Source organism: Erinaceus europaeus, chromosome 18, assembly GCF_950295315.1.
Source record: "Erinaceus europaeus chromosome 18, mEriEur2.1, whole genome shotgun sequence".
In the NCBI taxonomy this organism is placed as follows: Eukaryota; Metazoa; Chordata; class Mammalia; order Eulipotyphla; family Erinaceidae; genus Erinaceus; species Erinaceus europaeus.
In genome coordinates, this window is record NC_080179.1 from 35,506,140 (window position 1) to 35,520,205 (window position 14,066).

Consider the following 14,066-nt stretch of genomic DNA (forward strand, 5'->3'; position numbering starts at 1 on the left):
CCTTTCTGTTGGTTCAGCAGTGAAAGAATATGAGTTCAAAGTGACCCAAAACTGTCATGCTATGGCTGCCTCTAGTCTAGGACTAGCAAGGAGATCTTCTTGTGTTGGATCTAGGCATCAGTGAGTTCTTGTGGACTATGTTAATTCAAGGAAAAGGGGTATCTAGAGCAAAGACCAAGTTACAGAGTTGGAGTGAACATATGCACAAGGCATGAGATGCCTTTCTTTTTTATTTTGTTAAAGGATTTTAAAATTTTTATTCTTGGATTAAGACAAGGAGAAATTGATAGGGGAGGGGTATATAGGGAGAGAGACAGAGAGACACTTGCAGCCCTGCTTCACCACTCGTGAAGCTTTCCCCCTGCAGGTTGAGACCAGGGGCTTGGACCCTGATCCTTGTGTACTGTAGTGTGTGCTCAACCAGATGTACCACCACCTGGCCTCCAGATTCCTTTCTTTATTTACCTCTCATGGAGTTCCAGACCTGACATGCCCTCCTGACATGAGTTGAGAAGCTGGAAGATAGAGAGGGGCCATTATCAGAGACTTGAACTCTGTGCATTTTTGTAGTGACATTATTATTATTATTATTATTATTATTATTATTATTTAATGAGAGAATGGGGCCAAAATAGCATTTCAGCATATGCAGTACTAGGATTTGAACTTGGGGCACCAGGCACACAAGTCCACTCTATCCACTGAATCACTTATCCAGACAGATGTATTTTTTACTAGTGATTTAATATAGATGCACAGAATTGTAACAGGGGTATAATTCCACACTGTTCCCAACACCAGAGTTCTGTGTCCCATCCCCTCCATTGGAAACTGCAGTGGTTCTCCCAAGGTCATAGGTGTGGCTTGACTATTATTTCTATATCTAAATATCTTTCTTTTTTTTCAGGAATTTTAGACTTTATTTGGGAAAATATAGAACATTCACATGTTAGGTTGAGAGAGATAAAGAAGATAAAGAAGGAGAGAGAAAAGAGAGTAAGAAAGAGAGAGAAAAGATAAAGAGAGGGAGAAAAAGAGTAGGAAAGAGAGAGAAAAGATAGAAAAAAGAGTAAGAAAGAGAGAGAGAGAGAAAGGTATCTATCTATCTATCTGCCCATTTTTCCCATGGTCCTACCTTCTCTTCCTTTCTAAGTTACATCTACACCTATTACTACTTCCAAATGTCCTTCCTTTTTTCCTCTTCTCTCTCTGGGTCCTGATGAAGTTGGAGTTCAGAGCCCTCTGGTCATCTCCTCCCTAACATATCTTCCCCTCTGGGAGTATGGACCAAAAAAAATTTTTTTAAAGTATTGTTTTATTTTAATGAGAGAGAAAGCCATATAGAGAGACCAGAGCACTGCTTATCTCTGCCTTATGGTGGAGAGGGGGATTAAACCTGAGTCTTTGGGGCCTCAGGCTTAAAAGTCCTTTTGCATAGCCATTATACTATCTCCCCCACCCAGACCAAAAATTTTTTATGGGGTACAGAAGGTGGGAGTTCTGGCTTCTATAATTGTTTCTCCACTGGACATGGGTGTTGGCAGGTAGATCCACCTGCCCCACACCCTGTTTGTCTTTCCTTAGTGGGCCAGGGCTCTGGGGAGGTGGGGTTCCAGGGCACATTGGTGTGGTCATCTGCCCAGGGAAGTGAGGATGGTGTCATGGTAGTATCTGAAACTTGGTAGGTAAAAGGCAATAAGATAGAAAGTAGGACAGAATATTTAATAAATAGGACTCATAAAGTAGGAATAGAACAGTTGAGATTAGGGATCTTAGGGTGTAGAGAAACTAGGAAGTCTGTTTTTGGTATGTTCCAAGGGACCCATGACTTTAGTAATTTTTACTTGAACTTATAGGTAACATGGAGGTAGACAAAATTATTATCTGGGAAGATGGTATCAGTGTTGAGAATAGGACTAGAAAGGTGGATCAGGGCAGAGAGTGGCTTCCAAATTTGAAGAAAATATATAAATACAATTAACTGTTTTCCCCACCCACCTGACCCAGGGCCCATATCTGTTCATAGTCAGCACAGGAGCCTGTGTGACCTCTGAGTCCCTGTCAGTCTGAGCTTGCAGTCCATGGTCACAGCTGGGAACATTCTAGGCTGCACTCATTTCAGGACCCATCTTCGTTGAGGGGCATAGTAGGCTGACCCAGCCTCTCTTCAGAGAGTGAGGCAGTCCCCACCATTGCTGCTGTCCAGTGATGGCAAGGTCCTAGAGAGGCCCACAAGAGGGCTTGTGATCAGAAACAGGGTGGGCATATGGATCACCTGCCAATGCCCATGTCTAGTGGAGAAGCAATTACAGAAGCCAGAACTTTCGCCTTCTGCACCTCAAAAAGAATTTTGTTCCATATTCCCAGAGGTGGAGAAATGTTAGGGGAAGATGACCAGAGAGCTCTGAATTTCAACTCCCATCAGGACCTGGAGAGAGAAGAGGAAAAAGGGAGGAGGATATTTGGAAGTAGTAGTAGTAGGTGTAGGTGTGACTTGGAAAGGAAGAAAAGGCAGGTATATAGAAAAAAAGGGCAAATGTATACAAGCATAAACAGATAGTTGTAGAAATGGTGGTTAACCTGTATATGCCACCTTAGGAGAACTGCGGTAGCTTCTAGTAGAGGGGATGAGAATACGGAACTCTGGTGGTAGAAACGGTGCAGAATTATACCTCTGTTACATTATAGTTTTATAAATCTATGAAATCACTAACAAAATAAAAAGAAAAAGAAAAGAAACTTCTCCAGCCAGACCCTTTGTTTAGTTTTCTATAAAACCAGACCTTCCACATTAAAGTGCAAGCAGAAGCTCTTAGGAGTAGCTGTGCTTTGTATGTTTAGCCCAGGAGGGCAGAGGGACAGCAACACACTGAAAACCTCTCCTACACTTGCTAGTATCTCCCTGCCACTGACCCCTCACACGGGCTAGCTCCCTGCTACTGACCTGCTCACGTGGACTAGCTCCCTGCCACTAACCCCTCACACAGCTAGCTCCCTGCTACTGACCCCTCACATGGGCTAGCTCCTTGCCACTGACTCCTCACATGGGCTAGCTCCCTGCCACTGACCCCTCACACAGCTAACTCCCTGCTACTGACCCCTCACATGGGCTAGCTCCCTGCCACTGACTCCTCACATGGGCTAGCTCCCTGCCACTGACCCCTCACACAGCTAGTGTGATGGCTTTTCTCAGTTATGGTTAGCAGGTGTCCCCCTTTCCCTTCAGGCTGTGGTTATCTCTCTCTTGCAAATGGAGCTTTGCTCAGACACGACCGTGGGGTATGTGGGGGTAGGAATAACTTCTGGCCTCTAAACACAATTCTTAAATGTGGAATTTCTGTCAGGCCTCTGTCATTTCTAATTTTGAAGCTGGGAGTCAAGCAGTTGGAAGAGAGCCATGCTGTTCCCCTTGCTGTACAGACATGCTCCGTATGCACAGTCAAGGCATGCTGAAGTCAGGCAGCCATGTAAAGTCCAGAAAGGCAGGTATTTTTAAAAAAATATTTTAACTTTTTTAAATTAGTGATTTAATGTTCATTTACAAAATTACAAGATAATGGGTACAGCTCCTCATAGTTTTTACCACCAGAGTTCTGTGTCCCCACTCCCTTCATTGGAAGCTACAGCAGTTCACCCAAGGTTGCAGATATGGGTTAACTATTATTTCTACAACTTTCTGTCTATATTTGTATATATTTACCCATTTTTTCCTATGGTCCTGCCTTCTCTTCCTTTCCAAGTCACACCTACACCTATTACTACATCCAAATGTCCTTCATTTTTTCCTCTTCACTCTCTGGGTCCTGATGGAGTTGGAGTTCAGAGCCCTCTGCTCATCTCCCCCCTAACTTATCTTCCCCTCTGGGAGTATCGGCCAAATTGTGGGTTGCAGAAGGTGGGAGTTCTGGCTTCTGTAATTGCTTCTCTGCTGGACATGGGTGTTGGCAAGTGGATCCATCCCCCCAGTTAGTCAGAAAATAATTGAGATTGTCTTAGGGCAGTCCACCACTATGCTCTCTAATGTCTTAGTAACTTAAATAAGCAGTGTTGGCTTTGAAATAGAAGGTGTGGTTGCTGCAGTTGGCTTAATTTACAGGGATTATTCAGAGACCAGGAGCCATCCCAGACACAAAATAAACAGGTGACTTTTTTTTCTTCTTCTTCCTCTCAGCTCCAGCAGTTCAAATGCAGAATGACTTAGGAACCCTTATAACCTCCAATAAAGCAAGAAGGGCTAGATGGTGACACACCTGGCTGAGCTCACATGTTACAATGCACAAGGACCCGGGTTCAAGCCCCTGGTCCCCACCTTCACACCTTCAGGGGGAAGCTTTGTGAGTGGTGAAGCAGAGCTGCAGCTGTCTCTCTGTCTCTCTCCCTATCACCCCCATCCCTCTCAATTTCTGACTGTCTGTATCCAATAAATAAAGATAATTAAAAAAAAAAGTTTTAAAAAGCAAGAAGAGGGAAATGATGTAGTTCCATCTTTCCCTTTCTCTGTTGACATCCAGGTTATTTTCAGGTGTAAGGGAAACATGGCTGCAAAGGTGAGTCCTCCATAGATAGAAGGATTCATTCTCTTTACCGAAGATTAGCCAACACATACACTAATGCCTCTGCCTTCACTGGAGTCAAGAAACTTACTTTATTTGGGCATCACATCACTGTAGTGTCCCTGCAGACAAAGACCTTATGTCCACCTTCCAAGGAAGGACCATCCACAGAAGCCCTGCTTTCATTTCAACATATTAAGTAGCCACTATATTAATTCCTTGTTTTAAATCTTGTATGTTCTAATAAACAAGTAAATAAGCAGAAGACCTCTCGAACCACAGAAAGTACTATTTTTCCACACCATAAGTCTGAGGAGGTGAACAGATGTGGTGCTGAGAGGAGCTTGTCTAGGAACTAGGAATGTGCTTTGCACAGACACGCCGGCTGGGTAACTAAGCCTTGCTTGAAGATCTTTGCTGACATTTAAAGACTTTATAGGCTCAGTCTGCTCTGAAAACCAGCAGCATGTCTCTTCCCACATCTGAGTCCCTTCTGTGAAGAGAGAATTCATTCCAAAGCAAATAATCACCAGGCATTTATTCCTTCCAAGTCCTGAGGCAGTTGCCAGGTGTTTGACAGTACTGCCCTCACGGTGCTCACAGTCTGGAGGAGGTCTCAAGCCTTCAGCCACCATCCAGATGCATGAGAGTCAATTCAAGGGGCTCTTCTTTGAATTTTAATGTGTGAAGAAGGCTTTTTAACATATATATATATATATATATATATATATATATATATATATATATATATGTATGTATGTATATAATTGGATAGAGACAGACAGAAATTGAGAGGGAAGGGGGAAATAGAGGAGAGAGACAGAGAGATACCTACAGCCCTGCTTCACCACTTGTGAAGCTTCCCCCCCCTGCAGATGGGGACCAGGGTCTTGAACCCAGGTCATTGTACACTGTAGTGTTTGCACTTAACCAGGTGCGTCACCCCCTTCCCCTGAAGAGATGCACAGATGAGATGTAAGGAGAAGCTAGGCACCAGGTAGGAACTGTTGGGGAGGGAGATTAGCATTCCATGTGGAGGGAGATGGAGCCAAAGGAATCTGAGATCCTGACTGAGACAGAGGCCTTCCAAGGCCTGAGGTCATTGAAGAGAGGAGACATGGTAAGCTGAGATCAGATCCCAAGGACTTTAGACAGGCCAGCTGCCCTGTCTGTTACTTCAATAGTAGTGGAATGGGAAGGAAGCAGGCTTCCCCATCAGCATGGGAATGGCCTTTGCTGCATTGGGAACACTGGCAAGCTGAACACACTTGGCCTAGAGGCTGCATGAGGTTGAAACCCTGAAATTTCATTCTGAGCTACACTTGATATCACTCAAAGGTCTTCTTCACTCAGGAGCACATTTTGTTCTTGAGTGTTACATTTTTACCAAGTATCAGTTTCTCTGAGCAGGATTAGGAAGAGAAAGCTCTGGTTTTGGCTTCTTCAAGAATGCTTTGTAAACAGTGTTTAGACATGTGTGTGTCTCATCCGAGCATGTGACCTGACTTCTAGTCTTACCATCACGTGAACTTCTGCAAGCATTTTGGACAGACAGTTGTTTCTTTCTTGGGTGCAGGCTTCCTGGCAGTGATACCTGGCCTTGCGAAACCTTCTTAAGCCTTTGTTTAATGCCGAAGAACTGAAATGCTTTCAGATTCTGGAGAGGTGCCAGCTGTCCTGGAGGAGCAGACAATGGAGAGACAGCCATGCCTATAAACCTATTATCAAAAGAAATGAATTATTTATGCTTCTGGAAGGAGTTCAGGAATGTTTGGGGTCTGTGTTGTAGTCTGTGTGGTTCGGAACCTTTGGACTTTTATAACAGCAATCTTTAATCACAGTGCAATGTGTTATTCTCCTGAGATGAGCCTGTAAGAGATTCAGCCTGTTCATTCTGCAGACTCCATGGAATTGTAGCTGCAGACAAGTTTACTGGTTGCTCCTTCTCATCTGTCTTCTGTGTCAGAACACTCAGAGGGAAATGTGGGGCTCTTTGTATCATTTAGAATAATCATTAGTTTAAGTGCCTTAAACAGCAAGCCAAGCATGGCTGGGCATGTGGTGGAGCACAGTAGGATGAAGCCTGCAGCGTGTACCCAGAGTGCTCCAGGGCCACTTACACTCTTAAGTGTGAGCGCTTTGCAGTCAGACAGAGTCCTTACATTCCCTGCTGTCTTCCAGAGTTCACGATGCTTTTTGCTCTGCCTCTCTCTCTGCAGTCTGAGATTGGACTGTGGGAGTCGCTGTGTCCAGATGGTGAACGAGTACCTCCCAGAAGAAGTACCGTCTTTGAAAAGAGATGGGGCCGAGGTGGGCTCCTGAGCTCCTGGCTGCTTTGGCTTGATGGAGTCTGCCCAAGGGTCTCTTAGGTGATGTCAAGAGCTCCCTGTTGCCCCCAGCCAAACCTAGACTGTGGGTGTGTTCACAGGGCCTGGTTCTGGTGATAGGAAAGGGAACACGGTCAGGACCAGGTGGCAGTACTCCTGGTTAAGCACTCACAGGACAGTTCCCAAGGACCTGGGGTCAGCCCCCGATCCCCACCTGCAGGTGGAAAACTTTACAAGTGGTGAAGCAGGGCTGCAGGTTTCTCTCTGTCCCTTTCTCTCTCTATCTCCCTCTCCCCTCTCAATTTCTCTCTGTCTCTACCCAAAAAATAAGTAAACAAAATTAAAAATAGAATAATTGAATAGGGGACACAATACTGGCCATAACACCCAGCAGTGCTGGAAGGTACCTTTTAGATAAAACAGTGTATAGAACCTGGAAGAGAGGGAATACCTCTGACTTGACATTTAAGTCACGGAAATATTTAAATCAACTTCAGTGAGGTGGAATAGACTCCTCCGTACTCCTGCCAGGACAGCTGCTGGTTATTTGCACCTGTGAGTATAAAGTTCTTCCTATCAGATGTGGCACTTCCGGTCTGGTCTGTTGAGAATCCGTCACAGCAGGTGATAACCTATTCCCTGGTCTTCCTGGTGTGCTCTGTATTTGCATCATGGTCTGAGAGATTAGCTGCCACAGAACTCTATGACCCTAAAAGGGGTTCTGTCATAATTTAAGCCCCCCCTCCCACTGCCTACCATAAATAAAATAGGATAGGTCCACAGACATGATTATTTCTAAATTTCGAACAGGCTGAAAAGCTGAGTCATGAGCAGTTGGGGGCTGGTCCATACAGCTCTCAATATTAAGATCTATTACACACCACCACCTTGCTTCTGATTTCTTTGTTGAAATAGTAATATTTTTTAAGTTTAAAAATTCCTAGGGGGTTAAGAATGTGTGTTTCAGATATAGATCGGTTATATTATTGCACAGATTTAAATTAGAGTCTGCTTAAGTTCTGTGCTGTGGGGCACAGACAGGCCGGCGGTGTCCCCTCAGCCACCCACCCACATCCTCCAAATACCCATCCCCATTAGGCAGCATAGCATAGTTGGCAGCTTTCCACACAGCTTTCTTCGCCATTCTAGACTGGCAAGCCTGTCTGTAGTCCCTGGAAATATTTATTACTTTCCGACTGGCTTTTGGCAAGTGGAAACTTTTTTTTTCTTTTTGTGAGATTATAGTAGTAGACATAGATGTTTCTCATCCTCATAGAAATAGTTTGCTGCTAGAATTGCTGTAGACAGGGAAAAGGAGGACTGTCTTTTGACACATAAAGTTTCTGCTTATTAGAAGCATCTAAGGGCTCTTGATTCTCAGAGGTGAGACTGGTGACATCCCTACACTGTCTGGCTATTTTGGGTTTTCTGCATTCAGCCCTGTCTTTGTTCTTGGATGAGGCCCCTGTGCTTTTCAGAAGAACTGGCAAGTCGGTTATAAATAGAAAGCTTATGTCTGTGTGTCTGTGGGCACTTACTCTGTGGGACGAGGCACCCACATTACAGTGGGCAGGAACTATTTTTCACTTCTTTGAAGAGGGAGGAAGAAAGGCTAAGAATGCTTTTCACTTTTTTTTTTTTTTTTTTGAGATAACCCACATCTCGCACATACCCATGCAAACCAGTGGAAATGAACATTTTCAAAGACCTCACCTTAAGTTTTCTGCTTGCAAGCCTAGCTCCCTGACCTGGTATTTCAAGAAGCACTCTCACATAACATGCTTCAGAGTGCCCAAGAATTGGAAGAGAGTCTGACTCTGCCATTAGAGGGAGCTGTGGAAACCAAGTCTCCTCATGTGAAGTGCACTCACTGAACACGGCTGCCTCAGCTGGGACTTAGCTTTTTAGATTCCATTTTCATTTCCTTCCCTACAAGCAGGATCTGTGGGGCTGGGCAAGTGTGCATTAGTCATTCCAACAGGGAGAGGAAAAGAAAGGGTGTTTTTTTTTAAATGAAGTTGGGGGCCAGGTGGTGGCACACCTGATTAAGCACAAACACTACAGTGCACAAGGGCCGGGTTCAAGCCCCTGGGCCTTACCTGCAGGGGGAAAGTTTCACCAGTGGTGAAGCAGGGCTGCAGTTGTCTCTCTGTCAGTTTCCCTCTCTCCCTCTTCCCTGTCAATTTCCCTCTGTCTCTAACCAATAATAAATAAAAAAAAAATTAAAAAATGAAATTGCAAATCAATGTCTTCAGAGACAACAGGAGAATGGAAGATACATTTCTGTTTTTCTGTTAACCATCATCCCCAGTGCGTGTAGGCATGCTTTTATTCCACATACGACCCAAGAACTGTTCTATTCCTTGTGATCTCAGCCTCAGGAATTGGGATATATGTGTCTGTCAACTGAAGATGCTTAAGCAAGTGCAACTCTCCATTGTAATGGATGTAATGCTCCAGTGTTGGCAAGTGGCGTTAGACATGTATGTCAGTATGGATAGTACAGATGTGTAAGCAGAGGCTGTGCAGACTTATAAGCAGACCATCACCTCCCAGTGGTTATGGTCTCACTCCTTGGATTAAGAGTGGGAAGACTTGTACAGAGTTAGCCAGAATGAGTATTAACAACTTCCATATATTATATATATTTTAGCTTTATTTAGTTCAAGGGAACTTGAGAGGGAGGGCAAATAGAGAAGGAGAGAGAGGGAGACATCTGCAGCCCTGCTTCTCCACTTGTGAAGCTTTTCCCCCTGCAGATGGGGACTAGGAGTTTGAACTCGGATCCTTGTGCACTGTAGTGCATGTGCTCAACCAGGTGTGCCACCACCCGGCCCCTATTTCTGATATTGATGCGGATCATGCTGCAAGAAGATGTTCTGTTTGAATGCAAGAATTGGGATTTATTTGAGTGCTTTTTGGTTTGGCTCAGTTAGTGCAGTGCAAGACACGCATGAGCACTACCCTGGGTTGCTTCTTGACATCAACTGTGCTGGAGCTTTGCTCTTCTCTTTCTCTTTCATCAAGTACATAAATCTTTTTTAAAGTTGTTATTTTATTTAATCTCACTTAGGATAGAGATAGAGAAACCTTGAGAGGAGGATAAGATAGAGAGGGAGAGAGACACCTGCAGCCCTGCTTTACCACTTGTGAAGCTTTCCCTCTGCAGGGGCGGGGGGGGGGGCAGGGACTTGAACCCATGTCCTTGAAGATGGTAATGTGTGTGCTTAACCAGGTGCACCACTACCCAGTCCCTAAGTAAAATTTTTTTAATGTGTAGAAGCATAAAAAGTCTATATGTATGTATACATATATATTTTTATTTATAAAATGGAAAGATTGGCAATACCATAGGATGAGGGGTACATATCTACACATTGCCCACCACCAGAACTCTGTATCCTCCCCTGATAGCTTCTCTATTCTTTAATCCTCTGGGATGCAGAAGATGGAAGGTCTGGCTTCTATAATTGCTTCCCCACTGAACATGGGCATTGGTAGATGGATCCATACTCCCAGCCTGTCTCTCTCTTTCCCTACTGGGGCAGGGCTCTGCGGAAGTGGGGCTCTAAGATATATGGTGGGGTTCTCTGCCCAAGGAAGTCTGGTGGGCATCATAGTATCATTTGGAACCTGGTGGGTGAAAAAGAGTTAAGATATAATGCAGAATAAATTGTTAACTAATCATGAACCTAAAGGCATGAATATTGCAGATGAAGATTTGGGGTCTTCATTTTGGAAAAAGCTAGTAGATTTGTTTTAGGTATATTCCAAAGGGACCATGACTTTACTGGTTTTTGCCTGAGCCTAACATCTAATATGCAGGTGAACCCAGGTTATTTTAAATCAAGATCTGAGAGTTTTCAAATGGAAGGTAACAAGAAAACCATGAGGGAAGAATTTCATTGTCTTTGTGCTGGTATAGCCTAAGCGAATGCAAGATTTGTCTGTAAATACATTTATATATCTATTATTTGGTGGCTGATCAAGTAAGAGTTAGGAGGTAACAGAATATGGATATCATATAGAAAAGGATTTTTGTTGTGTTGGCTTGGCTCATACATTTGTACAGATCTTAGGGAAACTGTCATTCCAAGCAGGGTGAAATGCCCTCACTGAATTTTGCTCTCTGTTCTGCTCTTTTCTTCACAGATGAAAAGCCCAAGGCAAGCCCCAAGCTTTACATGTGTGTGTGTGAAGGCCTCTCATGTGGGAACGAAGATCACTGTGAAGGCCAGCAGTGCTTCTCCTCACTGAGCATCAACGATGGTTTCCATGTCTACCAGAAAGGCTGTTTCCAGGTCTATGAGCAGGGGAAGATGACCTGCAAAACCCCGCCGTCACCTGGCCAAGCCGTGGAGTGCTGCCAGGGAGACTGGTGTAACAGGAATGTCACAGCCCAGCTGCCCACCAAAGGTTCCTGGGGCCTTTTCCATTTCTAGATCAAGAGTGATTCCTACTGTCCTGCCTTGTATGGGATAGAGGTGAAATAGCTGTCAGGATTCCCTCTTCCTCCTTTCCGTCAGAGGCAGTGAGTGGCAAGGAGGAGATAAATGGAATCTGGAGGGAGGTACAGACACTTTTCAGAAAGTGTGGGATAGAGGTGAAATAGCTGTAAGGACTGCCTCTTCCTCCTTTCCGTCAGAGGAAGTGAGTGGCGAGGAGATAAGTTGAATCTGGAGGGAGGCACAGACACATTTCAGAAAGTTGAGCAACACAATGTCTCTCTTAGGGAGAACTGATAGGTCTTCTCAGTCACGGGCAGTTGACCACCTCTGCATACTCCTTCACACTATGGGGCCGTATTTTCATTTATGATTTCTGAGACAATTCTGCATAGTAAATACTTCTCTCTCTCACTCTCTCTCTCTCCTACTACTGATTTTATTTTATCTTATTTTATTTTTCTTATTTGATAGAACAGAAAGAATTTGAGAGGGGAGGGGGAAGTAGAGAGGGAGAGAGACAGAGAGACACCTGCAGGACTTGCTTCACTGCCTGTGAAGCTTCCCCCGGTGGGTGGGGAGCGGGGGCTTGAACCCAGGTCCTTGTGCACTGTAATATGCTTGCTTAAGCAGGTATGCTAATATCTGGCTCAGAGCTTTTCCTTGTGCTGAGTGCATTAGAAGGAAAATGAGCACAAGACTCTGGGGGCTGAATGGAGTGTCTTCTTTATGAAGAAATCTACAAGAGTCAGTCATCTCCTCCTACGTTCAACCCTCCCTGATGTTGTGATCTTTAGCTGATACTTATCGGCAGATTCGTTCTGGATGCACCTTGTAGCTCATATAGAATTATCGTTGAACAAGACTCACTGCGGACTCCTTATTCTCCAGATGTCAGTCCTCCTGGGAAACTGTCTCTCTATCAGATGAATCCTAAATTGCTATCTGAAAGACTATATGTTAATGTCTTGGTCTTTATTAACTTTGTGCTGGCCAAATTTGCTCTCTTTATATGTCTTGCATTTTAATTGGCACAGTTACTTCAGTTTTCACTCACAAAGAAACACACTAAAAGGTGGAGTAGAAGAGACTACTAATAGCCAACTCTGCCTGAAATGTTATCTCTTAAGTGGGGGGGCCAGAAAGTGATGGGGGGCATACAAGATACTGCTGGAGAATTTTTGGAAGTTTTGAAGTGGCCGCCTAATAGACCAGGCCGGGTTCTGATAAACAAGTGTGGTTGACAACAGGAGATTTAAAAATGATCAGCTGTTAAAATGACTAAAACTCAAGGGGACTTGAAGGGACAAGTTTCACTCTTAAACTTTACGTGTGAACTGTTAACAGTAGATGAGCATGAAGAAATGTCTGCATTAACACAAGTCTGCCTACTGCATGATAAATTTGTAACTACACAGCACTTGGTAGGCTTTGAATTGAAATAAAAAATTACTTCCTTTACTTAAGAATTTCTTATTTAATTAAAGTGGCACAATGTTTACAGTTCAGAGGCACGTGTAATTAGCTTAACACTTTATTGTAAAAATGACATGTGCCGTGGATTACCACATTATACGTCATTGAACTATTTGGATTCGAATAAAAGCAGCTAGACTTCAGGTTGTATGACAGAAGGGGACAGATAAGGGAATAGAGCAGAGCACTATGGGGAGGCCAGGATGTGGTACCATGATTTCACGAGTGAGTTTGAAATCTAGAAGTGGTTATGTTTAGGGTTCCTTTGAATTCTGGGCTTTCGTTTGGGATTGTAACTGTCTAGGAAAGTCTGTGGGAGACAGAGAGGGAGGGAGACAGAGAGACACCTGCAGTCCTGCTTCACCACCTGTATGAGGGGCATCCAGGTAAATGCATGAATTACCATGTGGGCAGTGTAATAGTGTCTGAACAGGGGGGTGAATCAGTGCTGTGGGTTGTAAGGGAATCAGTGAGTGAATAAGTTGAGTGAGTGAGTAAAAGATAAGGTCAGTGAAGAAGTTCCTGGGCAGAAACCATAATGAGGGGGAAAAAAATGAATGAAAATTCAGTCCTAAACATCCAAGATCTGTTGATGATGGAGACCACAGATTTTGGTACTTGCGTTTGAATTCCAATAGCACTTTCTTGGAGGATATTATAACACAAGGTCTGCCCCTAAGGGTCTGATGATAATACAGCCTTATGGATCCAAGTTAATAAGTATAATATCAGAGATTTTATATATATATATAATGTATGTACGGTATTGTGTTAGGTTGGTTTTCAGAAGAATTGTTTCAGCTTTCAGTTTTGTCTAGATGGACACTGATTGAAGTAGTAAGGCCATTATTCAGGCATTAGGAAGTATCTTAATTCTAACATTTTTTTGGCATGCAAGACTGTATGGTCAGGATGAGGAACTACTTCTTAAGGTATTAGTCATGAAGAATGAGAAGAAAAGAGTGGTCCTGACAGACAGTTACCTTTCTCTCCCCCTCTCTAGGGAAATCCTTTCCTGGAGCACAGAATTTCCACCTGGAGGTCGGCCTCATCATCCTGTCCGTAGTGTTTGCAGTGTGTCTTCTAGCTTGTCTGCTGGGCGTTGCTCTCCGGAAATTTAAGAGGCGTAACCAAGAACGCCTCAATCCCAGGGATGTGGAATATGGCACCATCGAAGGGCTCATCACCACCAACGTTGGAGACAGCACATTAGCAGTGAGTGTCCCCGGGGACATTCCAGGCAGAGTCTAGATAGAGGAGCACAC

At 44.0% G+C, this 14,066-nt stretch overlaps 1 protein-coding gene and 1 long non-coding RNA gene across 6 annotated transcripts in view; both read left to right on the forward strand.

The window, feature by feature from the left end:
- ACVR1 (activin A receptor type 1) overlaps positions 1 to 14,066 on the forward strand; it is a 157,707-nt gene that overhangs the window by 100,913 nt on the left and 42,728 nt on the right. For 4 of the 5 annotated variants that reach the window (XR_009545966.1, XM_060177902.1, XM_060177903.1 and 1 more), the window contains exons 4-5: positions 11,033 to 11,296; positions 13,805 to 14,016. Coding sequence is in view for 4 of the 5 variants with exons in the window: in XM_060177902.1 (XP_060033885.1) it covers positions 11,033 to 11,296; positions 13,805 to 14,016 (476 nt within the window). In the remaining variant the exon portion in view is untranslated. Of the gene's footprint in view, positions 1 to 6,899; positions 6,923 to 11,032; positions 11,297 to 13,804; positions 14,017 to 14,066 lie in introns of those variants that run through there. The other variant, XM_060177901.1, reaches the window with a different exon arrangement.
- LOC132534263 (uncharacterized) lies at positions 11,303 to 12,786 on the forward strand. Its single transcript, XR_009545967.1, has 2 exons — positions 11,303 to 11,450; positions 11,567 to 12,786. It is a non-coding gene; the product is annotated as an uncharacterized LOC132534263 (long non-coding RNA).